General features: G+C 43.3%; 1 protein-coding gene across 1 annotated transcript in view; it reads left to right on the top strand.

Annotated features, from left to right (window-relative positions):
- Positions 1-176: 176 nt before the first annotated feature.
- Positions 177-20,065, top strand: part of LOC138597199 (ryanodine receptor 1-like) — a 46,025-nt gene continuing 26,136 nt past the window's right edge. The window contains 53 exon segments of the mRNA XM_069668770.1: positions 177-221; positions 4,467-4,586; positions 4,675-4,791; positions 5,136-5,210; positions 5,349-5,427; positions 5,510-5,622; positions 5,705-5,804; positions 5,889-5,985; positions 6,291-6,365; positions 6,460-6,616; positions 6,728-6,892; positions 7,029-7,150; positions 7,240-7,426; positions 7,559-7,694; positions 7,826-7,921; positions 8,002-8,120; positions 8,227-8,360; positions 8,460-8,701; positions 8,868-9,060; positions 9,153-9,369; positions 9,438-9,542; positions 9,637-9,740; positions 9,824-9,907; positions 10,014-10,173; positions 10,302-10,449; positions 10,584-10,789; positions 10,875-11,049; positions 11,134-11,342; positions 11,425-11,783; positions 11,894-12,023; positions 12,174-12,334; positions 12,423-12,585; positions 13,045-13,131; positions 13,221-13,447; positions 13,525-13,963; positions 14,041-14,598; positions 15,116-15,316; positions 15,708-15,819; positions 15,924-16,070; positions 16,158-16,431; positions 16,526-16,640; positions 16,730-16,862; positions 16,949-17,043; positions 17,121-17,256; positions 17,349-17,535; positions 17,659-17,770; positions 17,858-17,978; positions 18,188-18,357; positions 18,456-18,676; positions 18,758-18,848; positions 18,939-19,079; positions 19,169-19,332; positions 19,422-19,500. Of these exon segments, the coding sequence (XP_069524871.1) occupies positions 177-221; positions 4,467-4,586; positions 4,675-4,791; positions 5,136-5,210; positions 5,349-5,427; positions 5,510-5,622; positions 5,705-5,804; positions 5,889-5,985; positions 6,291-6,365; positions 6,460-6,616; positions 6,728-6,892; positions 7,029-7,150; positions 7,240-7,426; positions 7,559-7,694; positions 7,826-7,921; positions 8,002-8,120; positions 8,227-8,360; positions 8,460-8,701; positions 8,868-9,060; positions 9,153-9,369; positions 9,438-9,542; positions 9,637-9,740; positions 9,824-9,907; positions 10,014-10,173; positions 10,302-10,449; positions 10,584-10,789; positions 10,875-11,049; positions 11,134-11,342; positions 11,425-11,783; positions 11,894-12,023; positions 12,174-12,334; positions 12,423-12,585; positions 13,045-13,131; positions 13,221-13,447; positions 13,525-13,963; positions 14,041-14,598; positions 15,116-15,316; positions 15,708-15,819; positions 15,924-16,070; positions 16,158-16,431; positions 16,526-16,640; positions 16,730-16,862; positions 16,949-17,043; positions 17,121-17,256; positions 17,349-17,535; positions 17,659-17,770; positions 17,858-17,978; positions 18,188-18,357; positions 18,456-18,676; positions 18,758-18,848; positions 18,939-19,079; positions 19,169-19,332; positions 19,422-19,500 (8,403 nt within the window).

Raw genomic sequence — 20,065 nt, 5'->3', positions numbered from 1 at the left:
TGTCTGCCTCGTAACACAGCCAGAGAGAGGGGCACAGGACCCTCATTGCCCTTCAGAAATCGTCACCCACATTGTCCTGCCGTATGTAGTGGGTATATAGATACCGGAATTTGCAGAGCTGAGAGACAAACATTTTCCCATTTCTCTTAAGGTTTTGCTTTTAATGCCTTGGGAGGATGGCAGAAGGTGCAGATGAGGAAGAGATTCAGTTCCTGCGTACGGTAAGTGATGCTATAGTCCTCTTCTCAAGTTGTTTACGACTATTAGCAAACTTATTTTGTGAATAATGTAAACTTTTAGCTTTATGTATGCTTTAGTTTCTTTATAATACTCTAACAATTAGGTCACTTTCTTTACACAGACAGAGCACAGATTGACAAAGACAGGTGGCAGGTTTTTGTCACCATTGTCATCTATTTATATCCCAATGGTTACCTGATATGTTACTGTTTTGTGACAGAGAGAAAACTTCTGGTGCCAAGTAACAGCTGACACATAGAGGTACAACAGATTACGAAAAGCAATTAGACAACAGTTACATGAAAGTGGTATACGTGTAGACACTGATGCCATAGTATTTACTATGAAAGCAGTAAGGGCGGTTACATTTTACACAAAGAGTAAATACATGCTGCATTTTCTGTAGCCTGTGCGGGTCACATTATTGCTTTAAGTAGAACATTGCAGCGGTGGTTGCTGCAGAGATCGAGATGAACCATTGCCTCACATTAAGAGCCTCATGGTTGAAACATCCCAAAGCTAAATTGGAGTTTGCCAGCAATTTAATGATAAATGCTGGAACTAATAATTCATTGATTTGAATGGGAATGGTTAATTACTGATAATGTAACATGTACTCATTTAGCTGCTTCTTGGAAATACATTGCTGGTACACATAGGGATCAGCTCCAGCAGAGTCGTCATTCTCTGCTGTTCATGTCACATTCCTGCATGTAACTATTTGTGTACCCTGATAGTTATCTTACTTGTATGATCTCAGTGAACATTTCCCACAACAAAACTTTATATGGTTGTATCAGGTGAGTCCACAGGGTGTCTTTGTTCAGCCGCAGCGCCAATTTGTAATTTAAGAACTGTGTTTTCAATGCAAATATGTAGCATGGGTGGCAGTCGGTACATACTGAAGCTTAGTTCATTTGCTGTATTATAATGTAAGATATAAATTTTAAATTTAGTTTGGTTATTTTTGCTGTATTACTCACTGGGGAGCTATCACATTTCCTCCTCAGATCCTTTGGCCAAAGCCTGCAGAAGGGCATTGTGGCCTTGCTGGCAGTCTACTGTATGTAACACCCTCTATTTGGATGGTCAGCGTTGACACTCAGCCATTGTAGACGTTCCACACAGTGACTCTTGGGTTTCTTTAAACCCCTGCTAACTCTATCCCTGATTTAAGCCAGACAGCAATTATCTTTAGACAGCATTATAAGTATTACTTGAAAATCGGTTTGTAGCCACTTAAAATGAGGATCCTGGCCTTGGGCAGAAATGTTCTTGGTTCTTCTGCTAGCCAACTGGGCTTTCTGTGAGGAGTTTGGTTTTCCCCATGCCTGCGTTGGATTACTCAGGGGACTCTGGCTTCATCACGCTGTCCAAAATGTAGGTTAGGTTAATTGGGGGCTCTGAATTGGCCCTAGGTGTGATTGTGAGCGTAAAATTACAGCTGGGATCGGCTCCAGCTTCCCAACCCCCCACCTTTAAGGGTAAATGGTTAATCTGTGTTCATTCTAAAAAACAACAAAACACGGTACATGATGGCATTCTCTCAAGGCCTGAAACAGCACTAAAGGGAAATATGTTAACAATGTGACACAAAGTTACTGTCAGTCTGCCGCTGTTCACCCTGAACTGGCTGAATTCTATATTTAGTGTGTGAGGATTAACAGTTCAAAGCTTGGCCCAATTCAGCACCTGCTTACTTCAGTCCATGTGGGAACTTTACTATAAGTAGATTTAATGTGTGTTATCCAATGCTGGTGTCCGAACCTTATGTCAGATTTCCTTTATAGTAGTTTTACATGGAAAATCATCTGGCAAAAACACGATGAAGTTTGGATAAACTGAACAACATAGCTCCAAGCGTCATTTTGTCATGATGGCATCAGTCATTCAGTCAGTGTGCCTGTCAGCCTGTTGGTGCGCCTGCTTGTGTCGACGCATTCTTCTGCCCACAGTAACTTAGGAACAGACCGTGACAGAAACTCAATACTTACTTGTGTCATATGCTGTGGTGGGATTGTCCAGCTGTCAAATTGTCTCTAATATTTTGATGAATTGTTTTGCTTTTATCTGCCAAGACTGATTTTTTTTTTTCAATGTAGTGGCTGAAGGCAAACTACTAAATAGACTTTTGTGTCTACTAGGTAGGATATGTGTTTTATTGTTATTGTAAAATGATAAACAGAGTGCACTAACACCTCTTTAAAACTCTTTAAAGACACTTCTATAATAAGGTACACTAAATGAGCAACACTAATAGTTTAAACAAGTATGTTAAACTCTTTTTACTTAAACGATACGTGTTATTATCTGGTATCTTGTTACTTAATGGCGTGTGCCTCGATTGAGGGGAACCAGAAGTATTGGCAGATTAAAACAACTGCTGAAGCTGAAGTGACTCAAAGTGATTTTTTAAATATTCCTCTCCTCAGCAAGACGACTAATTGTATGATTGAGTCAGTGCAGTGTGGCCCATTTTTTTTGTCCTGGCATTCAAATCCTAAATATCTGTTGCTTTCCAGAAAGGGATGTGTGAACAGCAGGTGCAGCCGCCTGAAATAGAGAGTTAGAGGGGAGTGGCTGGTGTCTGACGCCAGAGAGGTGGGCTATTAGAGCTGGGCCAGTGACAGCAGGCACAGAGGAATACATTAACAGGGGAAAAAAGCTGTTGTTCCAGGTGGTTTTATTTATGTGTTGCCCCAAGTTTGTGGCGATCTTTAAGAAATTTAACAGGCATAATGTGGAATCAGGCTTTGTAGAATGAAAGTAAGGGAGAGTCACCAATTTTACATATCAGGGCTTGTTTAAAGCTCTTGCAGAGTACTTACTATAATAAAGCATACGTGAAAAAGATGATCAGAGACATTTATGGTTTCAGAGGGAGCTGTGATAAAAAACTTTGTTTAATGGTAAAGACTAGAAATGTGACACTGACTTGCTCCTTATTTCTGTTTGGGGCTAGCAGCACAAGGCTACATTAGCCTCTACTAGCATAACACACCTGAACCTCAAGTTGTGGGTAATGTGGGTCAGTTTGAAGAAGAATGTGTGGAGCAGTAAAGACAATGTTAAGATAAGATAAGATACGATAGTACTTTATTGATCCCCAGAGGGGAAATTCGGTTGTTGCAACAGCAGAAAGGCAAGGAAGAAGCAAGTAGCAAGAAGGCAAATACAAATAGAGATAGGAATAAATCAAAATTAAATTAAATAAGAGGTATATGCAGCTGGTATACAGAAGTGACATAAGTGACAATCTGAAGTGAGCAGGGAGGGATAAAGTGACATATATGGGTAATAGTAGCAACATTAAGCAGTATGAAATGGTGCAGTGTAAGTATGAAATGGTGCAGTGTAAATAAGGTGCTGTATTAAAAGTGTCAAATAAATACAGTATGCTAATTACAGTATGTATACGTATATAATGCAGTATGATTTGGAATATTCAGTCAATAGTGTATATTACAGCAGCAGAAACAACGTATTGATAACCTAATAAAGTGCAGTAGTATGGAAGTAAGTAGGAGTATGAAGACATAACAGTATATGGCAAGTGTAAAATTAAAGTTAGACCAGTTTAGGGTCACTGAGGAGTGAAGGTGATGAGAGTCACTGTTGATGGTGTGTCTGCAGCTAGTTGTGATGTTTGGTTTTAAAAATTGTAATACACACGATCAGAGTTGTTACCTCATACTTTCTGCTTTTTGTTTATGTCGATAGATGATCTGGCTCTGCATGTGACTGACTGACTGACTGACTGACTGACTAAGTGAGTGACAGTATTTTCAGAGACAGAGAGAGAGACTCACGACATTGCAATGGCGGATCATGGTGCATATTGGACCTCCACTGACGCGACTCTCTGTCTACACGGCTCTGGATACTTTGTTCAGGGAGTAGGCGGGGCTGCTCCTTTCGCTGCTCGTCTGCTGTCCTCACCTACATCCACAGCTCACACCTGCTTTCAAACACGTTGTCATCGGACTCATAAGTCCTTGTAACTTATTGCCCACAAAAGCGCACATTGACCTGATGCGGTCAGACACATACTGTACTAGGTTTTGATCTAGTGTTTGGTCTTTTTTTTTACTATTATGGTTTTTTAGCCTGTTATCTTAAATCCAAAATGCCAGGTTTCTCTAATACTTCTAGCTGAGAACCTATGTTACCTGTCAGTCCCTCTTGCTCTGTCTCCATGTTCAATTTAAACCTGCTTATGTTTGTAGGATGATCAAGTGGTACTGCAGTGCACTGCAGCTATTCTGAAGGAACAGATCAAGCTGTGTCTGTCATGTGAAGGATTTGGGAATCGTCTTTGTTTCCTTGAGACCACCTCAAACGCTCAGGTAGTGAAAGGACACGGTGCTTAATGTTTTTATCAATTAACAATAAAACTATTTCTTTGATAATTTACTCTTTGTCCTGTGTTTCTAGAATGTCCCTCCAGACCTTGCTATCTGCTGCTTCATTTTGGAGCAGTCCCTGTCTGTGCGAGCGTTACAGGAGATGCTGTCCAACTCTTCTGTGGATGAGGTAAGACTTGGTTAACAGGTACCTCTCTTCAATGGGTTGATTTAATGACTCATGATATATTAAACAAAAGGAGTGTATTATTCAACAGCTAAAACTCACTTTGTTTTTTTTCGTACTCAACGCCACACACTTCTTCGCTCTCCCACCTGCCAACCATAGGCTGTCGATTTGGACAAATGGGTATGTTTGCACTGCAGCTACCTCTCATTTCAATGGTCACATAATATAATAACAACAAAAGATTTTAAGATGTTATTTTTATGTTCAATTAAACCTTCTCTTCAAATTGAAGGGGTTTTAAATAAACAACTTTGAATGTGATAACTTCCTTTTATCCTTTAATTGACTTCCTCCTCTCCCAGTCGTCACAAGGTGGGGGTCACCGGACCCTGCTGTACGGACACGCCATCCTCCTGAAACACACTCACTCCAGCATGGTGAGGACATTAACATTAACATGTGGCTGCTCTATGATGTCCTCTCTAAGTAGCAGCTCTCCTCACAATCTTTTACTCCTCTTTGTATTGCATGTCATCTTATGACGCTCACTGGCTATCCCTCTTTTTATCCCGCAGTACTTGAGCTGTTTGACAACTTCACGCTCACTGACAGACAAATTGGCTTTTGATGTGGGCTTGCAGGAAGACTCAACAGGTAGACATGCACTTTACTGCGCATAACGTTCCACATGCGCAGATGTAGATGTTGTTATTCTGAATCTTTTTGTCCCTCAAAGGGGAGGCCTGCTGGTGGACCATCCATCCGGCCTCTAAGCAAAGGTCAGAAGGAGAGAAGGTCAGAGTGGGAGATGACCTCATTCTTGTCAGCGTTTCTTCAGAGAGATATCTGGTAAATATGATTTTCATTTACTTGCATCATAACTGACAATTTGTCTTAATCTTACCAATAATACAACCTCCACTGTTTTTAGCATCTGTCCTACGCCAGTGGTGACTTGATGGTAGATGCCTCCTTCATGCAAACTCTGTGGACCATGACCCCTGTGATGTCTGGATGCGAGCTGGCTGAAGGTCCGTAATTTTGTTGTTGTTAAAAGTGTTGTTTGTTCATAAACCCGTCTATTCTCTCTTAGCATTATGACTCTTTTCCTATAGGGTTTCTGACCGGAGGGTATGTGCTCAGGCTGTTCCATGGACACATGGACGAGTGTTTGGCAATCCCAGGAGCTGAACAAGGAGATGACCAGCGCAGGTAACCAATATCTTTTATTGCTTTGCTCTACACGCCATTAAATATTAAAACACAAACCAAATCTTAAACATTTTCCAAAGTATTATATTGAATTTGCTGCATGTTCCTAACATTATAAAACATGCCTCTGTTGTTGCGTGTCTCATGTCTGGTGACACAGGGACTGTTAAAAGGTTTAAATAAAGGTTTTATTGAATCAGAAAGCCCCTTTTTCTAATAGTAAAATATGTGAAGGGTATTTTTTGTTTAGACTATTTTACAACATTGCTTGTGAATGTTTTTGACTGTCATGTTGTTTGTTTCAGGGTTGCTCATTATGAAGGAGGAGCTGTGTGCAGCCATGCTCGGTCCTTGTGGAGACTTGAGCCACTTCGCATTGCGTAAGAGTCTCGATTCCTTTGACAACCTGTTGTACAATAAGTGTTTAGAGGTTTGACGGTTTGCTAATGCTAATTCATTTGTGTCTGTTGTTAGTTGGAGCGGAAGCCACATTAAATGGGGCCAGTCTTTCCGGATTCGTCACATTACAACAGGCAGATACCTTTGTCTGGATGAAGAGAAAGGGCTGCTGTTGGTGGACGCGGAGAAGGCGAATTCCAAGATGTCCGCCTTCTGCTTCAGAATTTCAAAGGTCTTTTTAACGCAAAGTCACCTGTGCCAGACTATTTAGTGTTTATTTAAGATGCAGATCAGAGATACTTCCCAGCCTTAGTGAAGAACTCACTTTTTATTTCAACTACAGGAAAAAATTGAAGTGGCCCAGAAGCGAGATGTGGAAGGCATGGGCACACCTGAGATTAAGTATGGAGAGTCCATGTGCTTCGTGCAGCACGCGTTTTCTGGCCTCTGGCTGACATATGCTGCTGTTGACGCCAAATCTGCCCGTCTGGGTCCTTTAAAGAGAAAGGTGAGCAGGATAATATGCTAACATGTTACCCAATTAGAGCTGGAGCAACACATGTAAGTCTGCATATACTGTATGTACAGAATATATGTATGTTTGAGTGTTGAGTGTATACTTTTAACAGCACCTGTGTTCTTAGGCTATACTTCATAAAGAAGGTCACATGGATGATGCTCTCACAGTGGCTCGTTCACAAACTGAAGAGTACCAAGCTGCCAGAATGATTTACAGCACAACAGGCCTCTTCCACCAGTTCATCAAGTACATAAGAATTATTTCACTTATTTTATTCAAATCTTTGCTAAAAGACAATTTTTATAGTATTTTCATCATTCTTTTCATGTCTTCAGAGGGCTGGATGCTCTGAGTGGGAAAAACAAATCTGCAAACCCTCCGTCTCTGCCCATGGACACAGTGGTTCTTTCCCTACAGGACCTCATTTTCTACTTCAGACCCCCCGAGGAGGAGCTGGAGCACGAGGACAAACAGTTCAAGCTTCGCTCCCTCAAGAACAGACAGAACCTCTTCCAGGAAGAGGTCGGTCTTGCTACTGAGGAATGACTGTTCATATAAAATACAAATAAATAACAGCTGCATGTTAACATTTGTAGGATTTATTTCTGTTCGATATTTGTATTTACGCTCCTCATAAGTTTTCAATGTTAACAGGGAATGATCACTCTGGTCCTGGACTGTGTCGATCGGCTCAATGTCTACAACACTGCAGCCCACTTTTCAGAGTATGCTGGGGAAGAAGCTGCAGAGTCCTGGAAGGAGATCGTAAACTTACTCTATGAACTGCTAGGTATGTCCATGTGGTTCTATGTATTCATGGTGATTTTAGTCTTTAGTGTAGTAATGTATGTTTCATATATCCACCTTCTTCTTTGTCACTGATACATTAACAATCTCTTGTTCATCTCTTTTTTTGTCAAGCTTCTTTGATCAGAGGTAATCGTGCCAACTGCGCCCTGTTCTGTGATAACCTCGACTGGCTGGTCAGTAAATTGGATCGTTTGGAGGCGTCTTCAGGTATCTTAGATCATATGTGACAAAAACATCTGATAATATTTCTGCAAAAAGAACTAATAATTGTGACATTTTTATGACAGGTATTCTGGAGGTGTTGTATTGTGTCCTGATTGAGAGTCCAGAGGTGCTGAACATCATCCAGGAGAATCACATCAAATCAATCATCTCTCTGCTGGATAAGCATGGACGCAATCATAAGGTCAGACACACGTAACACTCAGTACTTCTTATATTTTTTATCTTCTTTATATGTACAAGAATCTTTTGAAACATATTTAAGGATTTCTTTCTCACCTTTTTTCCAGGTGTTGGACGTGCTCTGTTCTCTCTGCGTGTGTAACGGGGTGGCTGTCAGGTCAAATCAGAATCTCATCACAGAGAATCTGCTTCCAGGTCGCGACCTCCTGCTTCAAACCAACATTATCAATTATGTTACCAGGTGGGTCCATTTGTATGAGCGCTCTTCAGTACTATGTGTAGAACCAGTTACCTAAATGTGTGCTCTGAGTCTGCTGTTTGTTTTGTGATCCTCCTTTAGCATGAGACCCAACATTTTCCTTGGAACTTGTGAAGGATCCACTCAGTATAAGAAGTGGTATTTCGAGGTGATGGTTGACCACGTGGAGCCGTTCCTTACGGCTCAGCCATATCACCTGCGTGTGGGCTGGGCTCTGACGGAGGGCTACAGTCCTTACCCTGGTGGAGGGGAAGGCTGGGGGGGCAACGGGGTCGGGGACGACCTCTACTCCTACGGTTTCGATGGGCTTCACTTGTGGTCAGGTAAAGTAAACAATGTTATTTCACAGAATAGATCATCTGTATATCGGCCATCTGTATCTGTTTGAATGGTACAGAATCTTGTCCTTGTGTGCTCATACCACTTACATTTTTCTACATGATGCGAACAAGTTACAGATATTTACAATAGAACTTTATGTATCTACAGGCCGTGTTCCGCGTCACGTTGCCATACCCAATCAGCACGTCCTGGCAGCAGAGGACGTGATCAGCTGCTGTTTGGATCTGAGCGTGCCCAGTATTTCCTTCCGTATCAATGGCCATCCTGTACAGGGCATGTTTGAGAACTTCAACCTGGACGGCCTGTTCTTCCCTGTTGTCAGCTTCTCTGCAGGCGTCACGTAAGACATGAAGGATTATGAATTATTCTTTATTTTGTGATTACAAAACGATTCTGCATTTGAGACTGATGTCATTTTTCTCTGACTACCAGGCTGCGATTTCTTCTCGGAGGGCGTCATGGTGATTTCAAGTTCCTGCCCCCTCCGGGCTACGCTCCGTGCTATGAGGCCGTGCTGCCCAGAGACCGTTTGCGGATTGAGCCCATCAAGGAGTACAAGCATGATTTTGATGGCATCCGCAACCTGCTGGGTCCCACACAGTCTCTCTCACATACAGCCTTCACTCCTTGCCCTGTGGACACTATACAGGTAAAATCCCATCCCATCCCCTCTCTTCTTCATGTTTTCTACAGCTCTAAATTTGTATTTTTTTTCAGATTGTTCTTCCTCCTCATTTGGAGCGCATTCGAGAGAAGCTTGCAGAAAATAGCCACGAGTTATGGGCTGTCACTCGCATTGAACAAGGGTGGACCTATGGGCCAGTGAGTGTTTTCAGTGTTGGTCCATTTAAGATTTTAATGTGCACACTTTACATTTCCTTAAATTTGTACTTTACTTTTTAAAATCGACCTCAAGTTTCGCGATGACAACAAGAAGCTGCACCCCTGCCTGGTAGATTTCCAGAGTCTGCCTGAACCAGAGAAGAACTACAATTTAGCAATGTCAGGAGAGACACTCAAGTAAGTTAGTGACCTCGCTTAGTTAACAACACTGTACTTGTGTCTCTTTGTATTTATGATGCCTGCTGTGATTCATTTTAAAGGACCCTGCTGGCACTGGGCTGTCATGTAGGAATGGGAGATGAGAAGGCAGAGGAGAATCTGAAAAAGACCAAGCTCCCCAAAACGTGAGCTGCAAACAGTTTGTTTGTTTTGATTACTTTTGGGCAATGAGTTGTCTTCTAGCATCTGTGCTGTTATTGGCCATTCTGATAACAATGCATTGTTTGTTAGTTACATGCAGAGTAGTGGATATAAACCAGCCCCTCTGGACCTGAACCATGTCAAGCTGACTCCTAACCAGAACACTCTCGTGGAGAGACTGGCAGAGAATGGACACAATGTGTGGGCAAGAGACCGGGTCCGCCAGGGCTGGACGTACAGTATTGTGCAGGTACCTCAATTCTTTTCCCCAAGTCCCCATGGCAATAATAAGAAGTATTGTGGATTTTAGAGTATTTTAGTGTGCGGCATAAGTTTATACTAACACATGTTCATGTTTGATATTATTGTCTTTTATAGGATATAATGAACAAGCGTAATCCCCGTCTGGTTCCTTACAACCTACTGGATGAAAAGACCAAAAAGACCAATAGAGACACAGTTTGTGCAGCTGTTCGCACGCTCCTCGGATATGGTTACAACATAGAACCACCTGACCAGGAGAGCAGTAAGTTTGCTCTGCTATCTACAGGAAGGATGGAAGAAATCCTTAATTTAATGAAGTCCCACAAGTTCTTTTATTAAAGCTAAAGGGATCTATTGAGTCTGCAAGTGTTCATTCCCGTGCTTGTGTTGATACAGGTGGGCACGGACCAGGCAGCTCCCGTGGAGATAAAATCAGAGTGTTCAGAGCAGAGAAATCTTACGGTGTCACTCAGGGGAAGTGGTACTTTGAGTTTGAGGCTGTGACAGTCGGGGAGATGAGAGTGGGCTGGGCCAGGCCGAGCGTTCGCGCGGACACTGAACTCGGCGGAGATGAGTTGGCGTACGTTTTCAATGGCTTCAAGGTGAGAGTGACACATAGTTAATGTGTTTGTGTTGTGAAAATAATTCTGATACAAAACTCTAAAATTAGCAGTTTTTCTTTTTCAGGCTCAACGTTGGCATGTGGGAAATGAGCCGTTTGGTCGTCAGTGGCAATCTGGTGATGTGGTGGGTTGTATGATTGACCTCACAGAGATGAACATCATGTTCACACTCAATGGAGAAATGTTGATCAGTGACTCAGGCTCTGAGATGGCCTTTAAGGACATTGAGGTCGGAGAGGGTAAGTACAGCAAGAAGCAGGAACAATTAGCATTAGCACATGGTGTTTTTAAATCACACTCATGCATGTATCAAACATCTCTAGGCTTCATACCTGTGTGCAGTCTGGGCCTGTCTCAGGTCGGACGGATCAACTTGGGTCAGAACGTCAGCAGTCTTCGTTACTTCACCATCTGTGGCCTGCAGGAGGGATTTGAACCCTTTGCTATCAACATGAAAAGAGACATTACCATGTGGTTCAGCAAGAGCCTTCCCCAGTTCATCAATGCACCTACTGATCACCCTCACATGGAGGTATTTCACATACCTTTGTTTGCATTCTGGATGATTAAAAACGTTCTGTATAACCACCTTGCCCTCTTTCATTATGCTCCAGGTGTCTCGTGTTGACGGAACAGTGGAAAGTGCCCCTTGTCTCAAAGTGACCCACAAGACATTCGGATCTCAAAACGCCAACACAGATCTGCTCTTCTTCCGACTCAGCATGCCGGTTGAGTTTCACGAGACCTTCAAAGTCCCAGCGGGGACCACCCTTCTTACTCGAGCCCTGACCATCCCTGAGGATGAGGTGGTGGAGGTGGACCCGGACTCTGACTTTGAAATACTGAAGAAGTCCGCTTCTCGCAAAGAGCAGGAGGAGGAGAAGAAAGAACCGTCTGTGCCTAAAGAGATCCCTGCCAGCAAGAACGGAGAGAACGAGAAGGATGCCTCAACTGAGAAGAGCAAGAAGAAAGGGTTTGTGTGGATTTCATGTAGGGTATCTGAGAATGGTTTTAGAAGGCTACAACTGGAATACAGTGTTTTCATTTTCATATATTGTGAGTGCTTTCTGCTGTTATTTACAGATTCCTCTTCAAGGCGAAGAAGGCTGCATTAATAACTCCACCCCCAGTTGTCCCCACCATGCCTCGCTTAATGGAAGATGTGGTGCCGGATGACAGAGATGATGTCGACATCATCCTCAACACCACTACAGTACGACTATGTCTTGTATATATATCGTTATGGTTTAATAACCATCTGAATAACTCATGCTGTGCTTATACTGTTAAATTCAGATGCGCCATTTAACACACAATACGAATGTACAATGTTGATTTCCCACTCCTCTCCTTTCTTCACCAGTACTATTATTCTGTGCGAGTGTTTGCGGGGCAGGAGCCCAGTGGCGTGTGGGTGGGCTGGATCACACCGGACTACCACCAGTATGACCCTCATTTTGACATCAGCAAAGTGAGAAATGTAACGGTTACTGTAGGCGACGATAAGGGCAACATTCATGACAGGTATGTCATTTTTATCGACAGAACAAAATGTGTGATTTCATTTAAAATGACAAACATGCAATAATATTGGTTTCTTATGCGTCCTCAGTATAAAACGCAGTAACTGCTACATGGTTTGCGGAGGGGAGTTCAGCAGCTCCCAGCAGACTCGAGTCAGTCAAGAGGATTTCGTGATTGGCTGTCTTATCGATTTGGACACAGGACTCATGACTTTCACCGCTAATGGAAAAGAGATCAACACATTTTACCAGGTCAGATCAGTTACAATCTGGTGTTTATACTGTACTTTAAAAAGCAGTGTTGCCAACTGTTTTCCAATGAAAGTAGCTAAATTTGCTAGATGAAGTCATACGCTAATTTGCATATTGGTGACGTCATCACATATTCATTTGCATAACGCTTAGTGCTTCTGAGGTCAGCCCTGCCCGCCCCTGACTGCCTGCGCAGTGCTGCTGTGCACGGGAGAGAGGAGAGAGAGCAACTCGGAGCTGTTGGCAAAGTAGCCGTGAACTGCGATTACTCTGAGCAGCATACATGGGAATGAATTACAATATGATATATTACACTTATCTAAAAAAGTTGGTAAATTTTTAGGGGACAAAAGTTGCCGGGAGGGTCTGAAAAGTTGCGAGAAAGCTGCTAAGTTGGCAACACTGTTAAAAAGTCTTAAAGGTAATTTAGTGCAACAAAGTTTTGTTCACTTTTTGCAGGTGGAGCCAAACACAAAACTGTTCCCAGCCGCCTTCGTCCTTCCCTCCAGTCAGAATATGATTCAGTTCGAGCTGGGAAAGCTGAAGGTCAGTCACAAAGAATCTCAACACTGCAGTCACACAGGACCATCTTTGTTCTGTTACTTCTCTAATAAATAATTTCTCTTTCTTGCTAGAACATTATGCCGATCTCAACTGCCATGTTCCGGAGTGAACGCAAGAACCCTATCCCTCAATGTCCTCCTCGACTGGATGTCCAGATGTTAACCCCAGTCATCTGGAGCCGCATGCCCAACAACTTCTTGGCTCCAGAAACGGGGCGTGTTAGCGAGCGGCTTGGCTGGATAGTGCAGTGTCAGGAGCCGCTCACCATGATGGCTCTCCACATCCCAGAGGAGAACAGGTCAGAGCTGCGACAATCTGCATAGAGATTGTTAGGAGGTACAGACATCTCTTAACTTAACCCTTTCCATCCTGCAGGTGTATTGACATCCTGGAGCTGTCTGAACGTATGGACTTGCTGAAGTTCCACTATCATACCCTGAAGCTGTATGGCTCAGTGTGTGCTTTGGGAAACAACCGCGTGGCTCACGCGCTGTGCAGCCATGTCGATGAATCCCAGCTCTTCTACGCCATAGAGAACACCTACCTACCTGGACCAATGAGGAGCGGCTTCTATGACCTGCTCATCAGCATGCACCTCGAGTCCGCCAAGAGGAACAGGCTGGGCACCAACAAGGAGTTCATAGTTCCAATGACAGACAACACGCGCAGTATCACTCTGTACTCTGAAAAGTCTCACGCTTTACCAGGAGTTGGCCTCACCACATGTCTGCGTCCCAAACTCCATTTTTCCTCCGTTGGGTTTGTGGGAACAGATCCAGACATCTATACACTTAGTCCAGTGATCCCCTTACAGGTAAGACTGAACAGATTTGGCATGCTGGGGAATTCTTCTTGACTCACTTATACTCATAAGTCTGCTTGTATTTCCAGGTGCTGAAGACAAAGGCCCTGAACATGCTGATCGAGGCTGTACAAGACGGAGGTCAAGCCATGAGAGATCCTGTGGGAGGCAGTGTCGAGTTTCATTTTGTCCCAATCCTGAAGCTCATCAGTACGCTCCTCATCATGGGTGTGTTCGATGATGAAGATGTCACACACATCCTGAAGATGATTGAGCCCACGGTCTTCAGCACCAAGAGAGCAGACGAGCCCGCTGAGGAGAACGCAAATTTAAAGGAGGAAAAGGAACCACCTAAAGAAGGAGCAGGGAAGGAAGGAGAGCAGGAAGCTGTGGGGGAAGAGGAAGAAGAGGAGTATGAGGATGATGGCCTGGGTGAAGAGGAGGAGGAGGAAGAAATGGAGGAAGAGGAGGAACTTGAGCAGACAGAATCCGTAATGCCACAAGAACAAACAGTGGAGGAGACAGAGCCGGTTAACGGGGAGAAAGGAGCTGAAGAAACGGAGAAAGAGGTCAAAGAGGAGAGTAAAGAAGAACAACTAGAGCAAGGGCTCTTCCAGATGAAGCTACCGGAGTCTGTCAAATTACAGGTAAGCTAGCTAGAAACACAAAAGCTCTTTTCAACCCTCACCTATGGTCATGAGCTTTTGGTAGTGACCGAAAGAATTAGATTGCAGATACATGAGTTTCCTCTGCATGGGTGGCTGGGCTCAGCCTGAGAGACAGGGTAAGGAGCTCAGAGTAGAGCCGCTACTCCTTCATATCAAAATGAGCCTGGTGAGATGTTTCGGGCATCTGATTAGGATGCCTCCTGGGCGCTTCTCTGTCAAGGTTTTCCAGGCGTGTCCAACTGGGAGGAAACCCCGGGGTGGATCCAGAGCCCGCTGGAGGGATTATATATCCCACCTGCCCTGGGAACGCCTCGGGATCCCCAGGAGGAGCTGGAAACTGTTACTAGGGAGAGGGACGTCTGGGCTAACTTGCTTAGCCTGCTGCCACTGCGATCCGACCCCGGATAAGCAGAAGAAAATAGATGGAGGGAAGGCTCTTTTTCCAGTGATGCTGTTTATATAGTGTTCGTGATTCACTTTGCTTTTTCCCTTCTAGATGTGCACACTACTGCAGTATTTCTGTGACTGTGAGCTGCGTCACCGAGTGGAGGCCATAACGGCCTTTTCGGATCAGTTTGTCAGCCAGATTCAGTTCAACCAGAGACACCGCTACAATGAACTCATGCTGGCCTTCACCATGAGTGCAGCCGAGACTGCCCGCAAGACCCGAGAATTTCGCTCCCCACCACAAGAGCAGGTATGCCCAGACAAATGCATACAACATCTCTTTTCAAAGTACTGTTAAATGCAGGGCAGATTCTTACTTGCTTAAAAAACCTAGTTGGCTGGTGGTGTAGTGAGTTCATTGATGTATTTTATTATTATTTAATGATGTAAGGAAATTGGTCAAATGTAGATGACATAATGAGTTAAGAATTTTACATTGCTGCTGGTCTAGAAAAAAGTGCCGTTCTTTTTGAGAACATACACCCCAATGAACACACATCACTTCTTATCATTGAGTCATTCATGTTTTGGATGAGTTGTATTTTTTTATTTTTACAAATCTAAGATAAGCATTTTTTTATGTTGAAAATAAATTAAGTACCTTATAAGACCTTGAAATTACGTTTCTCTCTGCTGTGTAGGTAAACATGCTCATGAACTTCAAGAACTGCTCTGAAGATGAAGAGTGCCCTATTCCCGATGAGGTCCGCGAATCTCTGCTGACTTTCCACAATGTTCTGCTGTCACACTGTGGTCAGTGTTCATCTACACTATCAAGTCTTCCAACATTAGCATTTAAAATTACACTGCACGCTTTTGCAAGTTTATCTAGAAGAGGTTTTTACTTCCCGCTCAAGGTGTTCATATTGAAGAAGAGGAACAGGAGGAACAAGTGGATAATTCAGTTCGTGGACGGCTGCTGCGTTTGTTGGAAAAGGTGAAAACATTCCGGGAGAAGAAGAAGGTGGAGGTGGAGCCAGAGCCTCAGGAGGATAAAAAACCAAGTGAGCCTCTAAGATTGTGACATTACTTATTTACAGTTCTTGTTGTCTTCTATATTATAACTCAACTCTTTGTGCTGTGTTTACCAGGCACATTGCAGGAGCTGATCTCCCACACTATGATCCATTGGGCCCAGGAGTCATTCATCCAAAACCCTGAGCTTGTGCGCATGATGTTCAGCCTCCTTCACAGGCAGTATGACGGGCTGGGTGAGCTCATGCGTGCCCTGCCCAAGGCCTACACCATCAACCAAGTATCAATAAACGACACCATGGACCTGCTGGAGTGCTTGGGTCAGATCCGCTCCCTGCTCATCGTCCAGATGGGTCCAGAAGAGGAGAGGCTTATAATTCAAAGCATCGGGTAGATATAGTGTTTCACTTCTTCTGAATGACATGTATTGAAGTGAGATCTTTGATAAGTGCATCCGACAGACTTTTCTTTTTGTCTTCCTTAGGAACATTATGAGTAACAAAGTTTTCTACCAGCATCCAAACTTGATGCGAGCTCTGGGCATGCATGAAACTGTCATGGAGGTCATGGTGAATGTACTGGGCGGTGGGGACTCAAAGGTAAGATTTGACGCAAGTGAAATAGATCAAACATTCTTAATGCTCAGAAAGACCTTGCTTTATATTTGTAACAAACTTCCTTTCAATAGGAGATCAGATTCCCTCGGGTGGTGACAAACTGTTGCCGCTTCCTCTGCTATTTCTGTCGCATCAGTCGCCAAAATCAACGCTCCATGTTTGACCATCTCAGCTACCTTCTCCAGAACAGTGGCATCGGCCTCGGTGATTGTCTTTGTTGTATTACTGTTCATAGTTTATTCTTGATGTATGAGCTGTGCTAAAGCTGGGAATTTTATGTCATGCATTAGGAATGCGAGGTTCCACCCCCTTGGATGTGGCTGCAGCCTCTTGTATAGACAACAATGAGCTAGCATTGGCTCTCCAAGAGCAGGACCTGGAGATGGTAAAATACAACTTATAGGTACAAAACAAACCTTGTGAAAAATCCTTCATCACTTGAGTGCATGAATATCTTTCCAGGTGGTGAAGTATTTAGCTGGATGTGGACTTCAGAGCTGTCCAATGCTGCTGGCTAAAGGCTACCCCGACATTGGCTGGAATCCTTGTGGAGGAGAGAAATATCTGGACTTTCTCCGTTTTGCTGTGTTTGTCAATGGTCAGATTTTTCATTTGATGAAATACTTCACATTGTTTCTGTTTTCTTCTGTTACTAATAAGAAATTACATATTTTTTCTTTCAATCCGTAGGAGAGAGTGTAGAAGAGAATGCCAATGTGGTGGTACGTCTCCTCATTCGCAGGCCTGAGTGCTTTGGTCCAGCCCTGAGAGGGGAGGGGGGTAATGGTCTCCTGGCTGCAATAGAGGAGGCCATCAAGATATCAGAGGACCCTGCAAGGGATGGCCCCAGTGTTAAGAAAGACAGACGCTTTCCCATGTAAGAGCTCTTAGCTTTTTTTAGGGCCTTCTGATTGTATTTAAGGTGGCACAAAAGAGTGCATTATCCTCTGCGGTGATGTTGTAGCAGAAAGATTAAGGACCACTTCCTTCTTTCTTGTAGGTTTGGAGGAGAGGAGCAGCATGAGGAGAACAGGGTGCACCTGGGAAATGCAATCATGTCCTTCTACTCTGCCCTGATTGACTTGCTGGGACGCTGTGCTCCAGAGATGCACGTAAGCTGTCTAGTAGCTAGCTGGTTAGGTTAAAACAGAAATCTGGTTGTACATGTCTTTGTAAGAGATTCTGTTTTGTCTCCACAGTTGATCCAGGCTGGTAAGGGCGAGGCTCTGAGGATCAGGGCCATCCTGAGGTCTCTTGTACCTCTTGAGGATCTGGTGGGAGTCATCAGCCTTCCTGTTCAGATTCCTTCATTTGGAAAAGGTAAACACATTAAAACATGCAGAATTATGTAGTTTGGCAACTAAAATCAGTTCATTCGTTTAATCAAGACTCAGAGTATGATGTTAACATTCAAATAGCGCTCATGCAAGGTGTTTTATTATTTACAGCTGTATGCCATCGGATTACTTCTGTCTAACGTTGCTTATGTGTATGATTTTTTTGTGAAATATTTTCCCTGTCGTTTTTAGACAACAGCATCATAGAACCAAAGATGTCTGCCAGTTTTGTGCCGGATCACAAGGCTCCCATGGTTCTGTTCCTGGACAGAGTGTATGGTATTGACAACCAGGACTTCCTGCTCCATGTGCTTGAGGTGGGCTTTCTGCCCGACATGAGGGCTGCAGCCTCTCTGGACACGGTGAGCCTCAAACTATTAAGAATGCTGCAGGCATACATGGACCATTGGGAGAAAGATCACAGTGGATAAAACTCACTGCTTGAATTTCTGTCCCAAAGGTTGCTTTCAGCACCACAGAGATGGCGCTCGCTCTGAACCGCTACCTGTGTTCTGCTGTGCTGCCGCTCATCACAAAGTGTGCCCCGCTGTTTGCTGGCAGTGACCACAGAGCCATCATGATTGACTCCATGTTGCACACAATCTACCGGCTGTCTCGTGGACGAGCCTTCACAAAGGCCCAAAGAGACATCATTGAAGAGTGCCTCATGGCTTTGTGCAAGTTAGTTTAGCTTCATGGCACACTTTTCATTTCACTAAATACTTCTATCATTTTAGTTAACTTTGTTTATCTGTCTTTCAGACATCTACGTCCCTCGATGCTTCAGCACCTGCTGAGACGGCTGGTGTTTGATGTGCCTATTCTCAATGAGTACGCCAAAATGCCACTGAAGGTATTTGGACCTTTGAATAATTCTCTTTGAGTTCTTGTTTTTCTGTGTACAAATTAAATTGTATATTTTTTCATATTTTGCATCTGGCAGCTTTTGACCAATCACTACGAGCGGTGTTGGAAGTATTATTGCCTCCCTAATGGTTGGGCCAACTTTGGAGTATCATCAGAAGAGGAGCTGCATCTGACCCGCAAACTGTTTTGGGGGATCTTTGAATCACTGGCACACAAGGTGGAGCTCCTGCAATACAAGATTTTTTCTTTTGCAAGATATTTCATTGTATATGAGCATATTTTAATATCCTGTTATTGTGATTCCAGAAATTTGATGTTGAGATTTTCAAAATTTCAATGCCATGCATCTGTGCCATTGCTGGGGCCATTCCTCCGGACTATGTAGACGCCAGTTACTCTTCCAAAACAGAGAAGAAAGCATCAGTAGACGCTGAAGGAAACTTTGATCCTAAACCAGTAGAGACCACCAAGTGAGGGGACTTATACATTCAGTGCACATTTCTGTTTTTCTGTAAAATAGTAAAAGCTAAATGTACTTTGATTCTTCTTTCAACCACAGCACTATAATCCCTGAGAGGCTGGATCCCTTTATCAACAAATACGCTGAGTACACACACGATAAGTGGGCCTTTGAAAAGGTAAAACTTTTGTTTTCACTCTCAACTGTCTCATACTTTCATCAGGTCATTTAGAGGTAAAATGTTGGGTTAGTTTGGTCAATTCAAAATTCAAATTTTATTTGTATAGCGCCAAATCATAACCAGAGTTATCTCGAGACACTTTACAAAAAGAGCAGGTCTAGACCGACTCTTTGTTAAGTTATTTAAAGAGAGGCCCAACATCAATCCACCATGAGTAGCACTTAGCAACATTCGGCACATTGGCAGAAAAACTTCCTTTTAACAAGCAGAAACCTCGAGCAGAACCAGACTCATGTTGAACAGCCATCTGCCTCGACTGGATGGGCCGAAAATGGGATAGAAGGAGATGCAGGATAGAGACAGGCAAAGAGAGCAACAACAACATATGTACTTGTTATAACAACAACATATGTCCTTGTTACATGAACAACAACAGATACTTACTTATGGTCAGAACAGCTATACTTTATGAATTATGATTGTAAATGGGTACAGGCTTATTCCAAGTAAGAAGGAAATCATATACATGAGCAGGAATGAGAGCTGTAACACATTTATTATC

The sequence above is a fragment of the Semicossyphus pulcher genome, unplaced genomic scaffold (assembly GCF_022749685.1).
Source record: "Semicossyphus pulcher isolate SPU_LCO1_2020_fin unplaced genomic scaffold, fSemPul1.0.p SCAF_10, whole genome shotgun sequence".
NCBI classification, from domain to species: Eukaryota; Metazoa; Chordata; class Actinopteri; order Labriformes; family Labridae; genus Semicossyphus; species Semicossyphus pulcher.
The sequence above is the reverse complement of the archived record's forward strand: the minus strand, read 5'-3'. Positions and strand labels throughout refer to the sequence as shown.